The 21,701-nt window shown below is 38.8% G+C and overlaps 1 protein-coding gene across 1 annotated transcript in view; it reads right to left on the bottom strand.

Moving 5' to 3' along the window:
- MSH2 (mutS homolog 2) overlaps positions 1-21,701 on the bottom strand; it is an 82,681-nt gene that overhangs the window by 53,424 nt on the left and 7,556 nt on the right. The window contains exons 3-6 of the mRNA XM_039340287.1: positions 21,044-21,322; positions 18,667-18,813; positions 16,253-16,402; positions 14,887-15,020 (exon numbers count right to left, since the gene is read on the bottom strand). Coding sequence (XP_039196221.1) covers positions 14,887-15,020; positions 16,253-16,402; positions 18,667-18,813; positions 21,044-21,322 — 710 coding nt within the window. The remainder of the gene's footprint in view (positions 1-14,886; positions 15,021-16,252; positions 16,403-18,666; positions 18,814-21,043; positions 21,323-21,701) is intronic.

Consider the following 21,701-nt stretch of genomic DNA (forward strand, 5'->3'; position numbering starts at 1 on the left):
TGGCTGAAGAGCAGCCCAGCCAGGGCACCACCGGCCCCTAGCAGCAGCAGGTCCAGCAGCCAGGCTTTGGTGCCGATCAGGCGGCAGCGGCTTCTGAAATCAATCCAGGGAAGAATGGATGTACTTTCTTCCCTTTTAGCCCCTTCTATGGTCCCTTAAAAGCCAAACAGCAATTGCTTGAGGAAAAGGTAAGGTGAAGAAATCTTCCTTCTCCCCCCCCCCGCAATAGGCGCTCCCGATGTCAACTTGCTATGCCCCACATCTAGCTAACGATCTTATTGCAGCTAGGGCTTACTTTTGGGGAAGGGCTTCATTTTGGGGAAACATGGTATCTTCCTGAAGTAACTTACATTTAAAAAAAAAATCTTAAAAGAGCACTATAAAGCAAAGACTCTTCACTGCTGGATGACAAGCAAGTCTTACAAATAGTGGATGACATTTTCTCTAAAACAGAATAGAGTCTTTTCTACAACTTCCTTTAGAAAACTTGTCATCTATTGCTGCAAACATTAAAATTTTATTTCTTCCTGCTCTGGCAATAAAAAGAACTATATCTATACCTTACTTTGTTACAGTCCAACATTTATTTTGTTTTTAATAAAGAAAGCAAATTAATGTATGTTTTGATGGCACATCTCAGCCCTCAGTGCTTTTATTGCTTCAGTTCAGTGCAGTTGTCTTGTTAAAATGTGTTTGCTTGTAAGCAGTTTCTAAAGCTACAGACTGATAAATGTTTGCAGTATGAAGACAAATTATTAAGTTTGGTTTGTTTAGAGTCAATGGAGCATAGCAACTGCTATAATTGTCTTTGTCATAGATTCAGTCTAGGCTTTTGAAACATCAAGATCTACAACTGTGAGGCCTAACAAATCTGATCTCAAAAAATATCCTTGCCTTTTTCTGGCTTGCTTACTATTGCTCTTTCCTCTCTACACTTCCTGAAAATTTGGAAGTGAAAAGAAGATTCCCTCTTCTTTCCATGTCAGCAAATGGAAGTCAACAATCTCATAATATTTTATCACAAAGCTGTATTAACTACAGGAACATCACAAAGAATAAGGAGGGGAAAAGTGAGATGAGAAAATAAAACCATACACCAATATTCCTAAGAATGATGGGCAAGATCCAAGAGGCACTCATGAATCACAACTAAATGCAGCATTAATTGCTAAAAAAAGAAAAAAGTTATTTTGGTTGCCTCAGAAAACCATCTTATTCTAAGATTTGCCCAGTAGTTGTTAGGCAACAGTCAGGTCTTAGCAACTATGGATTCTTTAGTTTTAAAGAAAAGTCCAGCAAGATATATAAGGAAACAAGGAGGTGACCAGAACTTAAGGAAAACAAGAAAATAATATATAAGGAGTTTGTTTTGAAAATTATTGATATTTATAAACCCTATTCCGGGTGCTAAAACATTTAACAGGCATTATTTCAGAAATCTCCTCTTAGGAGTCCTAAAAATAAGTATTACAATTATTTCAGCATTCTATGATATTTATAGAATCACAACAATATTTCAATAAGGGTTTTTGGTTTATAAATCCAATCAAAAGCAGAGACAACTAAAAATTTTATTATAATATTCAATGCAGATGTAACTTATCATTGGAAAAATTGTACTGAAGCCAAAATGTAGTACTACAGAGATTTTCCACACATCTTTACTTAATTCCCAGAAACATTTATTAAATTAATAAATAATAAATATTGAAAATAATAAATACTGAAAATAATATATTTATCCCTATTTCTTGCATGATCCTTCCATAAAACAACTGGTGGCAGAAGTAATGGGACCTAGCATCTGCCTCCTCTAATATAGCAAATTGAGACTCTTGATTTTACAAACAAACCTCATTCTCTTACCGTGTTTCCCTGAAAGTTAAACCCAGCCCGATAGTAAGCTCTATCTTGATTTTTGGGGATGGGCCTAATATAAGTCCTACACCAAAACTAAGCCCTAGTTTTGGGGCAAGGCACATCCCTAAAAATCAAGCTAGGGCAGGGGTAGGGGGTAAAGCTGCCCCACATGCCCCGTACCCGCTTACCTTACTGGTAGGTCCACCACAGCCAGGCCTCCCACACACCGATACCTGTTGTGCCACTACTTGACTTCTTCTGTGGCTGCTTACCACCACTTGTGGCCGGATGCCATGTGGCGCATAGTGCCGTTGCTGCTCCTCATGGCAGGACACCGCATGGCACTTTGAGCCGCTTCTGCTGTTTGCGCAGCGCTTCGGGCCGCTTCTGCTGTTTGCGCAGTGCTTCGGGCCGCTTCTGCTGCTCACGTGCTTTGGACCACTTCTGTTGTTCATGGCAGGAGGCCATGTGGTGCTTCAGGCCGTTTCCGCTGCGGAAACGGTCCAAAGAGCCACACAGCGTCCTGCCATGAGCAACAGAAACGGCACAAAGTATCATGCAGCATCCTGCCAGGAGGAGTGGAAACAATGCAAAGCACCATACAGCAATCCTGCTGGGAGGAGCGGCAGCAGTACAATGCACCACATGGCATCTGGCCACAAGTGGCAGCAAGCGGCCATAGAAGAAGTCAAGCAGAGGTGTGACAGGTGTCGGGGTGTGGGACGCCTGGCTGGTAGTGATCCTAAGGTAAGACAATGTCCGAAATTAAGACCTACTGCTTCTTTTGAAGACAAAAAAAATATAAGATTGGGTCTTCATTTCGGAGAAACACGGTAAATACTTTATTATATTATTTAAATACTATACTAATACTCCCAAAAAAATATTTTCATATTCTATGAAACAGCTTCACAGCTACTTGGAAACCGCTTCTGGACTTTGTGCTGAGGTGGAAAAAAATGATACTATGATTTTTGAGTTTTACTGATTAGATTGATTTGTTGATATAGAAATGGCTAGTTCATGCTACTATAGAAATGTAGAAAGTTGAGATTCTATGTTAATGCTTTATTCTACTGAAACAAAGGGAGTCAGAAGTCAACACTTTTTTTTCTTTCCCCCCTTTTCCACACTTCTCTTTTTTTCCCTTCCCCTACCATTGTTCCTTACTATTTGCTTTTATATTTTATGTTATAAGTGAATAAAAATCTTTAAAAAAAAGAAAAAAGAAACAGCTTCACATCAAACAAAAATGAAGGGAGATCAAATAAACATTACACATGTATTAACAGTCTTTTATATTTAGCAATATTTATTTTGCCAAAATCTTATCACAGATCCTTTAGTACTTTAGTGCTCTCTTGCTTTATGTGTTATGCACATATGTATACAAATTTACACAGATTGTATAAGCACCTAGGTAAATAACAGACATGCATACTGTACATGTTTGAATAGTTTGAGTATCCTCTAGGAAACTGCTACAAAATCAAACAGATTCATATAAACCTATAAACAATCCCTCTCTCTTACAATGCTCAGTTCACCTAGTTGCAACTTCATCCAAAAATTACCCTTGCTAAATTTAAAAACTACTCTGTCATTGAACTTGCATTATTACAGGCTAATTTCTCCTTCCAAAGACAGCACATTAGCATCTGAATTTATATCACTCTGATTCTCAAACCCAGAATTTTTAATTAGTTGCCTGGATATCCATCACTGACTGCTATAGGATTAATTATGAAATACTAGGTGGTGGGGTAGAATCCTATCCCAATAATCTCTTGCTCAGCCTCAGTGTTACCATTTATAACTACACAGCACATCATAAGCAATAAAGCAAAATATATTCAACACTTTGAACTACTGTATGGAAAAGTATATACAATATCACATGGTAAATTTTGTGAAGACACTGAACTGCTAAAGGTCACACAATTGTAACTGTCCATTTTCTTCATGTTTTTCTATCATGAACAATATCTCCCCCTCCTGTCCTCTTTCATTGTATTGTATTGTATTTCTGAGTTTTTTCCAAGGCTGTGGCCTTCCCAGTGAGACTTTCAACATTAAATCTTAAATCTAAACACAGCATGTGTATACTTATCATTTCAAAATGTCAGAAAATTGTGCTAGAAAGAGCCACAAAAAGAAGGTTCATTGGCTTTCTATATTGCTCCAATACCTAAGCATCTTATTGATCTTTATTAGCAAGATGATCTACTGAAATATCCATTTCTCTTTAGAAATTATATTAATTTTTTTGTTCTTGTTTTGACTCTGTATGCAGCTTCTAGCTAATAGTACATGGATGGAATGGAGATTTTTTAATTATTTTATTATATGGTGGATTTTAAAAAAAATTTAAATGTAAGTCTCCCACAGTCATCTATGCGTGAGTTGGGAGGCTATATAAATTTGTTAAATAAATAAAAAAATACTTCCTTTTAGAAAATGCCTGATCTCATACACTGGTACATTTCTTGGAACACTTAATCAATTACTGATTTTAAACCCAAGAATGCAAATATTTGAGAAGCATACTAAAACACAGAAGCTACAGAGGGATCTGTCAGATTAGTTCTCTCCCTCTATGCATTTATAAGTCTCAAAGAAGTACACAAAGTTCTCAGAACTTTAAGCTCAGCAACCTGTAGATGATGCATCCATTCTCAAGGAATAATTCCTGGTCCCAATAATTTTAATTTGGTCTCCAACTTCCTCTTTTTAGTGCTTAGGATGCAATTCCAAAGAATTAGAAGAAATTAATTCTCTGGATCCTTTTCAGTTAGATTTCAAATAGAGTTGAGACAGCATTGATTATACTTGTCGCAACTCTTCTGGTCTTTCTTGAATTCACAATGGCTTTCGGTACCATTAATCATTCTAGACTCTCTTTATGATTTGAAAATGGAGGCTTCTGTTTTACCTCCGTTCTTCAAGCTGGTCTAGGCAACATTGGTGGGGAAGAGAAATTGAATTCTAGGCGCTTGCTCAACAGGGTTTCTCAGGGGTTGATACTTTCCCCTATTCTGTTTAATATCTATATGAGACCTCTAGAGGAAAACATATGACAGCATGGGTCAGGTATCAGCAGTATGATAATATTTATTTGTATATCTCAACCCTTGTGTGACCAATTGAAGTTCCTAAAGTATTGTACCAGTTCCTGAAGTCTGTTGAGGTCTGCATGGGGAATAACAGGTTCAAGATCAACCATAACAAGACCAAGTGGCCCTGGAGTCATGGACTGCTTGGGAAGGGGTAGTTTCCACTTTTGGTTCTTGATGGAGTTATACTTCCTCAGGCAAAACAAGTTGAAAGCAAGTAGCAGATAGGGCCAGGAAAGGTTTTAAAGATTCCTCATATGCAAAACTTGCACTCTTTTCTGGATTGAAAGACTCTCATGATCTCTTAAATGGAGTACTGAATGCCCTCTACATTGAATTGCCCTTGAAGATAATTCAGATACCTATAATTAAGACCCAGTCTTTTTTTGCCACTAAAAGAGGCATTAGGGCTTATTTTCAGAGAAACATGTGCAAGCTGAGATGGTTGGACAGAGTGGGCGGAGGCAGAGGCACATGATCCCAATTGTCTCTTGGCTTGCCCATGGCCATGTGGTGGGTCAGGATTACCTCCTCCTCCTCCTCTACTTGCCGTTTCGGTGGCTGTCTGGGCAGAGCCAGAGGAGACCAAAACCGCCAGCCCAGGGACAAGACAGAGCTGCAGGTCTCCAGAGCTGCCGCTATTGAAACGGCAAACAGGGAGCAGGCAGCGCACGGTGGCACTGCAGGATCGAAGTGGCAGGTGGAAGAGGAGGCGGCCACTCCAGGCAGGTGATCTGCACGGTGGGGGCGAGGCGGCGGGGACTGAAGACTGATGTGCAGTGGCGGCAGTGGAGGCCTTTCACCGTCACTCTCCCCTGGTTCCAAAACAATGGACGGGGACCGGGTAAGGGGACTGAGCCTCCCCTGCCCATCCTCTGTAGCATGGCAGTCAGGCTCAGGAGGAGAGTGAAAAGGAAGAGGTGGGTAGCAGCCGGGTCACTGAACAGGAGTGGGCAGATCTCCAAGCGGGAAGCGGCCTGGCTGAGGCGGCCCTGAGGTAAGTGGGTTCAGAGTGCATAGGGCAGCTACACACACACACACACACACACACACACACACACACACACACACCTGCCTCACCTTGCCTTGTGGCGGTGCCGTGTGGCCTACTTCCCTGTTGCAGCCTCAAGCAACAGTATGGAGTAGGCGGAGTCTTAACTAGGGCTTATTTTGGGGGGTAGAGCTTATATTATGCCCACATGTAAAAATCAAGCTAGGTTTTATTTTCGGGATAGCTATGTGCCTATGTGCTACCAGAACTTCCCAAGCTGCACTGGTTACCATTGGCTTCAATTTTGCAACTCAAGGTACAGGCTGTTATATATAAAGCCCTTCATGGCCAGAAGTCTGTTATTTGCAGGACTGTTCTTTAATTATTTCATTTGCTTTTATTTATTTATTAAATTTCCATGCGCCCATCTCCCTCATACAGTGATTCTAGGTGGCTTAACAATATAATAAAAAAACATAAGTACTGAAAAAAATTAAAATTGGAAATAAAAAGATTAAAATTTAAGAACCAAGATGATGGCCAGTCTGGAGGTAATTGCCTTTGTCCATACTATAACTCTGACAATGTGGGCATTCTTGAGGTCACATCAATCAATGCTAGCTGGCTGGGAACCAAAGGCTTGGATGCCTTCTCTGTTACCATCCGGCCATCTAGATAAAAATTCACACATGCCCAGAGTCCAATGGGCTCCAACCTTCCGTCCTTCAGAAAAGCATTGTTATTATACCTGAATGCTTCTTGGAATTTTTCTCTTCTGTGCATTTCCCCAACATGCCCCTGTTGTTGTATTTGGTTCCTTTCTTATAATTTTTGTATTGTGCAACCATTAGGTGGATTTATAAATTCAACTGATGATGATAATGACAACTCAATTTGAACATTTCCATAATTTGTCCAAATCAATCTAATTTAGTTCAGAATCCTCAATGTCTGATGCCACCATATTTTTTGGCAAAGAAATTCCATAGCATCCATAAGGATAGAACTAATCAGAGTTCTGATTACAAGTCATTCAGCAATGGTATGCTGAAGCCTTTCTGTATCCAGTTTCGGTCACCATGATGTAAAAAAGATGTTGAGACTCTAGAAAGAGTACAGAGAAGAGCAACAAAGATGATTAGGGAACTGGAGGCTAAAGCATATAAGGAACGGTTGTTGGAATTGGGTATGTCTAGTTTAATGAAGAGAAGAATAAGGGGGGACATGATAGCAGTGTTCCAATATCTCTGGGGCTACCACAAAGAAGAGGGAGTCAAGCTATTTTCCAAAGCGCCTGAGGGCAGGACAAGAAGCAACGGATGGAAACTAATCAAGGAGAGAAGCAACCTAGAACTAAGGAGAAACTTCCTGACAGAACAATTAACCAGTGCCTCCAAAAGCGGTGAATGCTCCAACACTGGAAGTTTTTAAGAAGAGACTAGACAGCCATTTATCTGAAATGATATAGGGTTTCCTGCCTGAGCAGGGGGTTGGACTAGATGACTTCCAAGGTCCCTTCCAGCTTATTATTATAGATCGTCGCACAGTCAGCCGGATGTTCAGACTGGATTTGGCATTTTGTCTACCTATCGAGTCCTTACCCAGGACCTGGGATAGGCAGATGTGGATGTTTGATGGTATTAAAGATATCGTCGCAGGATGGAAGCAGTTCCTAATAAGGCCGCCTTTTGCAATTGACTAATAGCGAATTTGTCAATGCCAATGGTGTTCAAGTGGTGCCCCAGTTGTTTTGGGATTGCACCTAAGGAGCCTATGACTATTGGTACTACCCTTGCTTGCTTTTGCCACAGTCTTTCTATTTCTATTTGTAGGTCTTTTTATTTTGTTATCTTCTCCAGTTCTTTCTCTTCTATTCTGCTATCTCCAGGCACTGCCACATCCACTATCCAGACTTTTTTGTCTTTATTATCGACAATTGTTAAGTCTGGGGTGTTATGTTGCAGGTGCTTGTCTGTTTGAATTCTGAAGTCCCAGAGCAGTTTAATTTTATCATTTTCTATGACTTTCTCTATTTTGTGATCCCACCAGTTTTTGCTTACAGGCAAATGATATTTTTTGCAGATCTTCCAATGCATCATTGTTGCTACTTTGTCATGCTGCTGCTTGTAGTCAGTCTGTGCAATCTTCTTGCAACAACTTACCAAGTGGTCCACTGTTTCTTCAGCTTCTTTGCATAGGCGGCACTTACTGTCTGTTGCTGTCTTCTCAATTTTGACTTTATATGCATTTGTCCTTAAGGCTTGGTCTTGTGCAGCAGAATTAGTCCCTCGGTCTCTTTCTTCAATTTTCCTGCTCTTAGCCATTGCCAGGTCTTTAACCTCTCCTTTCCCAGCTATTTTTTTTTTATGTATTGGCCATGTAGTGCTTTGTCTTTCTATGTGTCTATTCTGTTCTTCATTTGGTCTTTCTTGTAGGCCAGTTTGGTCTCTCCAGTAGTCAGTAAGCCTTCCTGATATACTAATTTCAGTGCATCTTCATCATTGTTCTTCAGATATCCTTCCAAAGCCATTTTTTCTTCTTCAACCATCTGATGTACTTGTAGCATTCCACGCCCACCTATTTGCCTTGGTAGATAAAGTCTGTCAATGTCACTGCGTGGATGAAGGGCATGATTCATTGTCATTATTTTTCTGGTCTTCCTATACATTGCTTTTAGTTCTGCTTGAGTCCAGTCCACTATTCCAGCTATATACCTAATGACTGGAATTGCCCAGGTGTTGATTGCCTTTATGGTATTTCCTCCATTGAGTTTGGACTTTAAGATCTTCTTCATTCTCTTGATGTATTCACCTCTAATCTTTTTCTTGACTTCCGTGTGCTTGATGTTGTCAGCTTGAAGGATACCCAAGTATTTGTTGTAATATTAGTAGTAGTAGTAGTAGTAGTAGTAGTAGTAGTAGTAGTAGTAGTAGTAGCAGCAGCAGCAAAATATCACACAGAATACCATGCTTTCACTGATCTTTGTAGGTGGAGACATTTCATGGCATCCAAATATTTCTTCCAACAAGGCCATGGCTGCTCTACCAAGTGTGGCATATTTCTTGACTGCTTGTTCTTTTGCTATTGAAAGTTGATTCTACAAGGCAGAAGCTATTTACCACGTCTATATTTTCATTATTAATTACAAGACTGTTTGTTGTACTCTTGTCATTACTTAGGGTTTTTTTATAGATAAAAATATTAGTCCCATTTTTTTCACTATACTCCTAGACTTTGTGTCTTTTAGACTTTGCAGATCCTTTACATTTTCAACTATTAGAATGGTGTCATGAACACAGCATATGTTATTGATGTTTCTTCCTCCAGTTTTAAAACCGTGGTCATGTTTTTCCAATCCAGCTTCTTTAATACTTATTCAGTATGTAGCTCGAATAAATAAGGGATGAGTAATCAGCTTAGCTGTAGTTTTGTGCAAACCTTGAATCAGTCTGTTTTACATATTGTCTGTACTGAGGTTTCCTGACCTGTATATAGGTTTTTTTTTTTTGTTAGAATGAGAGCAATGAGATATTTTGAGGTTCCCATTTTTCAAAGTACAGTCCACAGCTTGATATGATTATACAATTAAAGGCCTTTCTATAATCATTGAAACACATATTGACTTTTTTGATATTCTTTGGTATTCTCATTGTATATTATGATTTATAGTTTGACTATTCAGTATGGTTTTTAAAGGAAGCAGCATCAAGTTGTGATAGCTTCCTAAAATATTGTCAATGCACAGATGGAATTAAGTTCCTGGATCAATCAATTCTAAACATTATAAACTTTTTCTTATCAGATTCTGGAGTAAACCAACCTCTTTAAAAACAAGCAATCAAATATATGCTTTAAACAAATCTTGGTGTAATATTTTTCTTAGGATTTAAAAGATATTCATAAACTTCCCACATATGGTCTTCTTTTAAGCCCACATGCAGAGCTTTAAGCCATATTGGTATATTTTAAAGGAAAGTATCTTTAGAACATGAACTTTTAGTTTTTAGCACAATAATTCTATACCTTTCCATCTTTCTTCCATCAGTTTTGTTTTTATGAGGGGAAGGAAACAAATGCCTTTCCTTCCATATTAAGAACTACTGTAATCTAGTTGCCTTTTGAAGAAAAAAAAAAAGCACCTTTGGAACAGTCATGACCCAAATGATTGAAAGTCTCCATAGATATTGTAGTAAAGTTACTGTAAACATAAAAAATAGGCCAAACTTGCTATATTAAAAATCAGAATTACTGGACTTTTCCTTAAATATCATACCTGCTTATATCTATTAAAATATGTATAAAATATTACCCTACGTTATTTCCTTACAATAGCTATAATTGTTCATTTCCAAGCAAAATCCAGTTTTTTACTTTTAAAGTAGAAAATAGATTGGTAGAATTCTACTAAAAAAAGAAAACTTTACAACAAAAACTTTCTTCCAACAATTAAAAATCAACTCTATACATGGATATCAATAGATGGACAATAGCAAAATTTTCTTTAAACATAAATGGAAATGCTATATTCATGAATCAAAAACAGGACTTTGTGCTAACTCTGACTTAGATCATGAACTCTTGCAAAAATATGGCTCAGTATCAAACATCAAGCAAAAATATCCTAAAATGCAGAAAACAAAAGTGACCTATCTACTGATACAGTGAAAATGACAGAAGGAACGAGAAAAAGAAACAGATATGTCCAGCTAAATCTTGACTTCCAGAGCACGAAGGACTTAAAGATGAATACTCAAATAAACTGAAGATAATAATCAAATAGGGATAGGAAAATTACACAAAATCAAGAAAGATGCAAAGGATGGGTAAAATAGAAGAAAATGAACGCAAAGATATACTGATAAAAGAGAATATAAGGACGCACTTAGGACTTAAAGGCTAGACTGTAGACTGACTCTATAGGTCAGTGGTGGCGAACTATGGCACGGGTGCCAAAGAGGGCACTCAGAGCCTCTCTGTGGGCACGTGTGCCGTCACCCCAGTCCTAGGCCTTCAGCTGGGTTTTATAAAACCTTTTCACTTTAGGCCTCCACTGTCATGTGCCCCACCCAAAAAAAAGGTTCAATCAGTCAATTTCAACTTCTCGTGGGAAAAAAAAGATCTTGCAAAGTTGGAATTGATTGAACTTTTTAGTCCCACCCAGTCTGCTGTTACCACCGCAGCCACGCCCACCCAATGGGCCATGCCCACCCAATGGGCCACACTCAGCCAATGGGCCACACCCACCTGGCACTCGACGATGCATAAGTGGGTTTTGGGTTGCAGTTTGGGCACTCAGTCTCTAAAAGGTTCGCTATGACTGCTATAGGTAGTCAGATAAACAGCTAAAGCCTGCAAAGACCCAGAGTCCTTAAAGTCTCTAATTTGTTAACTTTTGGAGATGATTTTTTCCCCCTCCATTTCAAGGGAAAAATATTTTCTTTCCGTGCTTGCTTTGCTCCTCTACTCTTCAGCTTGGAGTCAAGATATAATTTTATAAGGGATAGAGATTGGAGAGCACAGGCAGAGTTTAGTTTAGCACCTAAATGGGATGGGGGGGGGTCAACAAGTCTCTCTCTCCCAGATTTTATTTATTGAGGAAATGAGTCTTTCTGGGGGAGGGGGCTAAGCAAGGGAAAGGTTCTGGGAAGCTTGTCCTGAAGCTGCCATCTTTTATACAGGAGTCGGCTTCCCAAAGTCTTGATAGAAATAGGGAAGAGAACTTTGCAGCCTCCAGACGGCTAGCCAATCAGCCAGAAAACTGAGAGACTAGGTAATTAGTCCTTTTTGTGCCCCAGAAAGGGAGGGCACTACGGCAGTAGAAAGGGTAGGGGAGAATTAGGAAAGGCAGGCACTCCCAGCATTTTCCTTCCCCATTGTTTCTTGCTGGCAAGATAGTCAATTGTGTGGTGGGCCAGCATGCAAGGCACCCAAGGGGTAGGAAACGGAGCACGGGATATCTCGGGGTGAGGAAAGCCTTGAGTGGCTTGAAGCAGGAGGGACTGTGCCTGCACTAGGCCCCCCAGGATTTTCCCCACCCCTGAGCTCTATTTAATGACCCATGTATTCATGTAACAAATGCACTGGGGAAAGCAAGGATGGTTGGTCGTTTCTTGAGGAAGTTTAATGTTGTTTTGACTTCCAACCCTAATGAGTGGCTCCATTATAGTCGCAACTCAAGGGCTACCTGTATTATAATAAATCCACCTTTCCCAAAGTTTCATTGTATTGTTTTCATTGTTTATTTGTATACATTTTGGTGTTTGGATTTTAGCAGAGGTTGTACATTAGGGCTATATTAATGTGTAAGTGTGATGTGAGGTATGATAGTAAAAAGTTTAGCAATCCTTGGTTTAAATCCGTCTTTAAAGTACTCCTTTTCAACATCTATATGAAACCGCTGGATGAGATCATCTGCCACCATGGTTTGAGGTATCTGCAGTATGCTGATGAAACCAAACTATATATTTCCACTCTTGGTGACCATGGCCACCCTCTCGTGGTGCTTGGAGGCTGTGGATGTCTCTGGATGGGGGATAATAGGCTTTGACTCAACTCTAGCAAGACCAAATGGCTTTGGGTACATAAGGCTCTGTGATCCGTGACTTTGTCATCTCTGACTCTAGATGGGGTGGCATTACCTCAGACAGATCTGGTTCACAACTTGGGGGTTCTCCTGGACTCACGACTCCTGCTCAAAGAGCAGGTGGCAGTCACAGCTAGGAGAGCCTTTGAACTACTTTGGGTTGTGCGCCAGTTGCGGCCTTTCCTGGATCACATTGGACTACTTTAATGGGCCCTACATGGGGCTACCCTTGAAGAGCATTTGGAAGCTATAGCTGGTGCGGTGGCATGGGCAGTTCTTGGGGCTCAAAGAATGGCCCATATAGCACCACTGTTCTGCAAGCTGCATTGGCTGATAGTTTGCTTCTGGGTGAACTTCAAGTTGTTGGTAATCACCTTTTAAGTTATTCATGGCACGGGTGCAGGCTACTTGAAGGACCGTCTTATCCCACTGGGAATTGGCTTGTCCCACCTATGCTGGCAGAGGGGTTATGCTGCGAGCCCCATTGACCTGATTATCCCAGCAGGTGGGGTCCAGGAGAAGAGCCTTCTCTGCTGTTGTACCTGCCCTCTGGAACATCTTGGCCCCAATGTGAGGTTGACCTCAATCCTGTCCTTTGTAAGGCTTGCAAGACCTGGCTCAGACAGTTAGTTTGTTTATTTGTTTATTTATTTATTTATTTAAATATTATTTTATGAGACTTATATACCGCTTTAAGTGCAAGCACTCTCTAAGCGGTGTACACCAGTAAGCAATGTATATATATATATATATATATATTTACATTGCCCCCAACAATCTGGGTCCTCATTTTACCTACCCCGGAAGGATGGAAGGCTGAGTCAACCTTGAGCCGGTGAGATTTGAACCGCTGACCTGCTGAACACAGTCAGCTAAAGTGGCCTGCAGTACTCCACTCTAACTGCTGCGCCACCTCGGGATCCCAATGGAGGAGCAGCATAGTGGAGTAGTTGATTAAGTAACAGCTGATCCCACTTCCCCCACCCTACCCCCATCCTGCCCACCTATAATTGGATTTTAGTGGCAAAGAACTGAGTTCCTAGTAATGATATAATATATACCATATAATAGTAAAACTAGCTGACTATATAAGGGCTTGAATCCAGACTATTAACTACTTTTAAAACTCAATGACTCCAACTTACTTTGTACTCTAAAAGGCAATGGGTTAGAGCAGGGGTGTCAAACTTGCAATTTCACGTGATGTGTTGTGACGTATCACGACTTTTTTTCCACTGCCGGCAATGGGGTCGGCACGGTTTTGGCATGACACACCCGGCCCATGGGCCGGCAGTTTGACACCCCTGGGTTAGAGTTAAACTACCATAAACACAAAATAAATTTAGTCTACATAATGACATAATGTCTAAATAATGAGATTCTTAGTCTTAAAATATGGATTTAATACTAGAAATATCTTCTCCATCATAAAAGACAGCAAACTGTAGTATTTTATTCAAGATATCAGAAAACTGCTGTAGAACACCAAAATTAAATAGATATTGTTTTAATTAAGACATTGCCTAGTCTTGTGTCATTTCAAGATTTTCAAGAGTGAGAGCACCTTGAACTAGTTTCTTTTTTCATAATCAAGAAGTACCTCGAACATCTATATTTCTTCAACAATTCAGTGAAAGGCCTTGTTCCAAATTGTTTCTATCATAACTTATGACATGATAACCAGTAAATATAGAGAAAACTAAGACCTCAAGTAAATACCATCTACTCTGTCCTGTTAACATACATTTTATCTTTGTCAACTAACCTGCTTCCAAGCAACTGGAAAGAGAAGGCAACACTTTGTTTTGCTGGACCACTATGTAAGAGCCACTTCTCCACAAAAAGATGTGGTGGAATGTAATATGAATTCCCAGGAAGGCAAAGAGGCAATGAAACATAGAAAGTTTGGTCAGGAGGAAGAGTTAAGAAGGCTCCTCCCCAACTATCCCCAGAGTGTATCTATAATGATGAAAATAGTTGCTTTAATTTGGCAAGACTTCTGCCTACAGATGAGGGACAATGAAGGAAACTGCTCTTTAGTAACTTTCCCATGTCTTTCTTGGTTCTTGGACCCTGACAAATGTCCTCATTAACACTCCAGCCCTATCACCAAATTATTCAAAATGCAAATGCTGCAGAATTTAAGTATATGTCTCCTCCAAGTACTATACAATGCATATTTCATGACTGTGATTTGAAGCACAAACATTAAATGGCTAAAAGGTATGACTCCAAAATGGTAGCAACAAGCCAATGCATTTTCCAGAATAGCTTTCCCAGAATTTGTAGCCAGCACAAGCAATTTAGCACTGAGAAGAAATGCATTATTTATTTACTACCTTTCTTCTATTTTGTTCTTATCCATCAATGGTTGTTTGATCCACTGGTTCACTAGCCTTTGTCCTTGAGGTGTTCTGCATTTATTTAACAATCCAGCCAATGAATGTGTTCCTTGGGCAAATTCTGAAGCATTCTGAGGAGACAAAGAGAAGGCATTTTCGTGTCATAAAAATTCTTTACTTCAAACTAAAAGAAAAGAGGAAGCTGAGTTATTGCTAGTCTTCATGTTTTCAGAAATGATGATCAAAGCATTGCTTCTTTGTTCCAAGATGCTACATGTGAAATCTGATTCCTTAACACACACTAGCTACCAATTAATTCTCTTTGCAATCTCTTATAGACAGTCTGCAGTTTTAATTCAAATCTCTAGCCATAACACCAGGCCTCATTTTTCCCTTTTCCTTTTCTTCTACCATCATTTTCTTCAGTTCTTCAAGATCTTGTATGAAAAAGAACAAGGCACCATGGTTTTGTCCTAGGATTTCTTCATCAATTAATAAAATGAAACTTCCTTCATTCCTACATTCCTACAAAATGTTTCAAACTCACGTTCTGATCTTAGAACAAAGCAATCCATGTCCCATAGTTCTGCCTTAACTGATTTTTTTTCTCTCTGCTGTTTTAAGTGGTTTATTATTCAGATTAGAAAGAATTAAAAACAAGTGCTTCTCTGGCCATATCATAAAAAAGGAGAGAATAAATTTGTTTTAAGATTCTACTATCTCGTATGTCTGAAAACCCTTAAATGTTTGGACTTATTTCAAGGCAAAACAACAGAACAGAAGCTCTTTAGGCCTTGGGGAATTTTTCAGAATTCTGACTACCAGAGTACGATGTCAACTCAGATGTCTGACTTGATACTTTCCCTTTACAGGTAGAGGCTCCCTTATCATATTTTTCTATATAATCTAAAAATGGATGGATGGATGAAGCTAAAGTAAGCCTCATCTACAGTCTTTTTTTACAGAAATAAGACTATTTGTTAACAGAATTTAGAGAAAGGATATTTCTACCCAACAGCACAATGGAAAAATCCAACAAATGTACTTTCCCATGTAATAAATAATATGAGAAAAGCATACAGCAGGGTTGCTGTTGTTCTCCACATCATCAGCGCTAGAAGTGGCTCTTTTTAAAGTAAAGGGCAGCATAAATCCATTTGGCTCAGAGAGCAACCTGCATATAAAAATCAAGCTAATTTTTATACATCTTGAATGGGAAACTATCTAAGAACTCTAAGGAAGTTACTATGATCCTTTAATATTCTTAATAACTGTATCAATAAATACCTCACAGATTTCATAAATTCCTTAATGTAGTGATAGAAATCAGATATAAGGGCAAGCTCTACTTAGAACATCTTACCTGAAAAAGGTTAAGGGCTCTGACAGCAGCATGATCCAGGGTCATATACTGATTAAGGTCAAACGTGGTAAGTTCAAATTGTCCAAAGTTAGACTCATCGTTTAAGAGCTCTAAGTATTTAATCACGACAGACAAAGAAGAGATGGCAACCTGGAAAATAAAAGTCCAACAGAAGTGTAATCACATACGTAGTCAGCCTGACAACTGGTCATGGGGCATTGGTGAGACTAAATTTGAATGCAATGTGGACAATAAGAACAGCAGTTTTTCAAAATTAAATTATTGCCAAAGACATATAGTTTGCAAGTGTTTCTCTAGAGGTTTTTGAAAAAGTTAAGGGAAATAACAGAAGAAAGAGGACAGACAAATATAATACAACTATTATCAAATATTACTGTATCAAGAGGGAAGAATTTTCCATAAAGGGAGAAGAAGTTTCCATGGCATTCAACAAGGATTGCTTTTGTATTTTATCTACCAAACAGAGATGAATATTTTCAAGGGCAGGTTTCCATGATCCCTAGTTTGTTGTGGTATAATTCCCATTATTGACAGACAGTATGGACAGTTTCTACTAGCTCAAAATGGTGGGAGTCATGCACCAGCACAACTGAACAATACCTAATTGGGGAAGGTTAATGTTAAAACACATGAATATCATTCTATATGAAACTGCGTGGCTGCTTTGCCATTACTACCTCTATTTAGAAACTTCTAATAAATCTAATGGCAATAAAGAGTAGTTATGCATCATTTTAAAACTATAGCAAACAGTAAGAACTTGCCTGAAGTAATTTCTCTGACATTCCTACACAGAATTCAACTTTATATACTCCTTCTCCAAGAAAATGATTTCTCCAGCATCATCAGGTTAAACCAGTTCGTTCTCAAGCTCTTATGTTAAAATGGCTCCAAGTGGCAGTTAGGTATTAACATCAGAGCTGCCAAAAAGAGCTCCTATAATAATTCAAATAGCAAGCTGTAAAATTTTGCAAAGGCTTGGGGAAAAGCCTTATTGCAATATTTCATTAGTTCAGAACTTTTCATTTAGATTGATGGTTATGAATGCTGTTTAAGGAGCAAACTTCATGCTTCTGCCTAGAGAGAAAGACAGGCATATTTGAGCATTTATTAATTCTCCCAAAAGAGGCATTCTTCCCTTCACTTGTAGACTACAATTCTAACACACTTTATCTACAAAGTGAACTGCTTGTTTATGATTCATACCTTATAGAAATTTAACCAACAGTTCACTGATCAAGAATTATAAAATTTTCCATTATCCATTCCATTCACTGAAATGTAACATATACTATCAATGCCATCCAAGAGAAAAAGAAATACATGTAGTCAGGGGTCCTTGGTGCTCTCTGAGCTTGGTTGTCTTCTTGCAAACATTTCATCATCCAAACTAGGTACATCATCAGTGATAAAAGGCAGTGGGGTTTGCTCTCAGGTTATACTCTAGTGGCTTGCCCTGTCAATGTTGGTGAGGGTAGTTTTGGAGCTTCTTGCAATGTTTACTGTTAGCTTATTTGGCAGTTTCTTGATTGGGATATTGTTTACTTGTTGACTGCTGGTCTGATGTTAATCTTAGAATTAATCTATGCTCATTGGGTACTGATTGCTGGTATGGGGAAGGAGGTTGTTTTGGTGTTTCTGTTCCTTTTTTTGGCTTATTGTCTCTTTGCAGTGTGCAGATATTGTTTATGTCTATGCATCTATAATTTGTCAGTGTGCCAAGCTTCTAGAAATTCCCTAGCATTTTTGAAATTGGCTTGGTCTAGGATGATCACAAATTCCCAACTGAAAATATGGTTAAATCTGTCCATGTTGTGAAATTAAAGAGTTTTCATCATTGGTGTTCATGGATGTGTTTTGCTAGTCTTCTGCCTGTTTGTCCTTCATAGTGGCTGTTGCAATCATTACACTGCGTGTTATAGTAGATGACTCCTGTTTTTTCCTCTGGAGTCATCTACAACATATAGTGTTGTCTTTTTCACCAGAACCAACTGCTGTTGCTAAATGAGGACTACTTGTACTCAAGTTAGGTGACATGAATAAATGAGTAAGAATACATTTGGAGAAATGAAGAGAAAAAGAGAAAGGAGAGAAAGGAGAGAAAAAGAGACTGAGCCACTGAGCGACCCAAGAGGAATGAGAATGACTAGTAGTTATGCTTAGAAAAATGTTCTGAAAACATTTTTCAATTTAAGCATTCATATATACATATTGCAAAATAAAATGAATATAAATCCAAAAGCGTGATCAGTTTTATAGTTTGTGATTGATGAGATTGTGAAAATTTTGAAGGATGCAAAAGATACAATGTTACTGAAGTCAGTTGTTATCCTTTTAAAACTGACACACACCTCTTTTGATTTATGGAACACATCCATTCCCAACTCACTTACCTGCTTATCCATTTCAGGTAATGCTGCACTAGACACATGTTCCTTCTTTCCTGATTGCAATAAACGGTTGAGATCTTGAACAGCATCTACTGTTGAAAATTCAGTCTTTTTCCTATCTGTAATCAGGATTCCTCCTCTTTGAACCACCTTTACAAATAATTAGAAATAATTTTATTTCAGGTTATAGGTTTAAAGCACTCTTAATTGTGTTCAATAAAATAAACACAGAATATGATAGCACTTTATAAACTTAGAATGGATTCAATACTATAAAACCTTAAAAGTAGACTTATGAGGGAGGGAAGGGAGAAAAATAAGGTGACAAGAAAATGGGTTTATAAAAGCAGAGAATGAAAAAAAACTCGCAAAGAGGAAGATAGTTTGATATTACTTCAGTGAGTTGATAAATTATGTATCTGACACACTGTACTGTATGTATCAGAAGAGCATCAGATTGGAAAGGCTGATGTACAGAATGTAGAAAATAGTAAATCACAATAGAAACCTATTTTCAAAGTGAGCCAAGAATGACTTTCACACCTAACTGACCCGTAAAGGAAAAGAAGAACTTTTAAGGTACGAAGAGAGATGCAAACAGCATTGGTAAGGACTAGAGCTCTTTGATCACTCAATAAATTCCATGAGTGGCACTGAAGCATTACATCATTTTCACACCAATAAAAAGCCATGGCAATACATTACTTACGAAGAGTCCTCACTTAACTATAGGTAGTCCTCACTTAGTAAATGTTCATTCAGCAACTGTTTAAATTACAATGGTACTGAGCAAAGGAACATATAATCTGTACACAAAGTTATGGCCGTTGCAGTCATGGAATGAAAATTCAGGCAGTTAGCAGTCTGCCCACTGATATAATTGAATACAGCAGGACTCCACCTGTTCCACCTGCCCAGTCTCTCTCCTGGCCCAGCAGCAAGGGCAAAGCTACTGTGGCCCTGGAGGTCCAGGCCTGTTTTCCACCATCCCTGGGAGACATCAACCAGTTACAGGGCCCAGCAGTATGCGTAAATTGCTCTACTTATCTTAGCGGGGTTTTTTGCAGCTGCTGACAGATGGTTCTGTCTGTCATCCAGCCTATGTGAGGCATGGCCCTCCTATAGAGACCTCCTCATACCATTCTGCAAACAGGCACCATTCTCATGGAAGGCTCCTTTTCCAAATGACACAATTTGAAGATGGAGCATTCCAAAATATAGCAAGAATGGCCCAGGAGGCTTTTTCTAGCTCTGATTCCTTCTAGCTATCATGTTTGCTAGCTTTCTAGCCTTTCTAGTCTAGAAGCCTTCCTAGCGATTGTGAGAATGGCACCCGCTTGCAGAATGGCACAAGCCATCATCGGTAGGCAGCCCACACCTTGCATTGGCTGAGCATAGCTGTCAGCTTCTGCAGACAAATACAAAGGCAAATAGAATAATTTACATGCACCAGTAAAAGGATCAGATCCAAGAGGTATCTATATATTTAGTATTCCCACTGGAAAAGGATGCCAAGCCATGATAAGATACTGCAGTGAATATAAACCTAATCTTAATGAACATAATGTGTTTATCCTCCTAACTGAATCTTCAAAAAATGCCTCTGGAGGAACAAAAGCCCAGAAACACCATGCATACTTAGATGATTTGCAGTTCTAGGGATACTTTTGTTAATTAATGTACTGTATTATCATTAGTCGTACAATATGGAGATTGCCTTAAGATTCAGTATTAATTTAAATATTTGCCTTTTCAGTTAACTGGCATTAATGACAACCAATGCCTTGGTTCTGTTATTCAGCTTTTACATCTTCACTGAACCTGGACTTCTTCAATTCTTCTTTGATCTCTGCAAATGTGCTTGTGTTGCCTTTTTTGGTTTTGTGACCAGCATTTGTTTTGCCTCCTTGACTCCTGATGCTAAAATACTCCTATTTAGAAGGCCTTCGAAGTGGTTAAGTCTTAACAGTTCCTGAAGAATTCCTCCAGCCTTAGGCAAATAAATAGAATGCCCAATAAGTAGAAGGGTCGTTAATGGCTGGGTGATACTGCACTATGCTACAGATTCCTCCTTGACTTCACATGCTGTGCAAACCCTGACAAGTGTACTTTATTCAATAAAGCATAGGTAATCATGCCATAGCTTAGCATGTTAAGTGATTATAGTCACCACTGAAGCTTAAATGAACCCATTAGTTAACCTAACTAGAGCTTACAGATACAAATCAATACAAAATAATAATTGTTTACTACGGGAGCGCCATTCACAATTGAATGATCTGCTCCATTTTCTGCCCATTTTAAATTAATTTGCTAGAGGATTTTTCAGTTATAAGTTCATGTAAACAATGTCTGTGGTTTCAGAATTTCCATGGCTTACCTGCCTCAGTTTCTCCATATCTCCAGCAGTCTCCCCAACAGGCAGCAAACATTCCTTTGGCCCCATTTGTATCAACAGTGCTTCAAGGTTGGAAAACTGATCATTATCTGTAAATTCAGATACTTCTAGTTTTCTTGCCAGTGAATCCACATATCCTACTCCAACAACTTTCTGTCCATCAACTGAGGACAGTTTAATGGCTACAACACCAACTGAAGAGGACATATCATGGTTACTAAAAAGAACATCCTCAAATTGAGCAAGGTTACCTGGAGAACCCTATTTGAGGAAAGAAGAACACAGGCTTAATTTCCATACAAATACAGCAATGGATTTTTCTATACATTTATTTAAATTATCTGATACAATGTTACAGGGGCCGCTAATCAAATGCACTTCTATTGCAACAACTCTCTTCCTCAGAGAACTGAGAGACTAGAAAAAATATATTTCATGTCAATAATTTCAATCAATGTATTTTTTTCATAGTCAGAAGACTTAAATATCTTTGTTCATTAATTTCTCCTCATCCCACAAATGTCCCTGTTTATTAAAATGTTTATTAAACAGTTTAGGAAAATAAGCTAAAATTTATCCAATTCAGAGATATGACACAATTACCTAAATATTTCTACCTCATGATTCCAGAAATAGAATT

Source organism: Crotalus tigris, unplaced genomic scaffold (genome assembly GCF_016545835.1).
Source record: "Crotalus tigris isolate CLP2741 ecotype Arizona unplaced genomic scaffold, ASM1654583v1 scf7180000017743.441908, whole genome shotgun sequence".
NCBI lineage: Eukaryota > Metazoa > Chordata > Lepidosauria > Squamata > Viperidae > Crotalus > Crotalus tigris.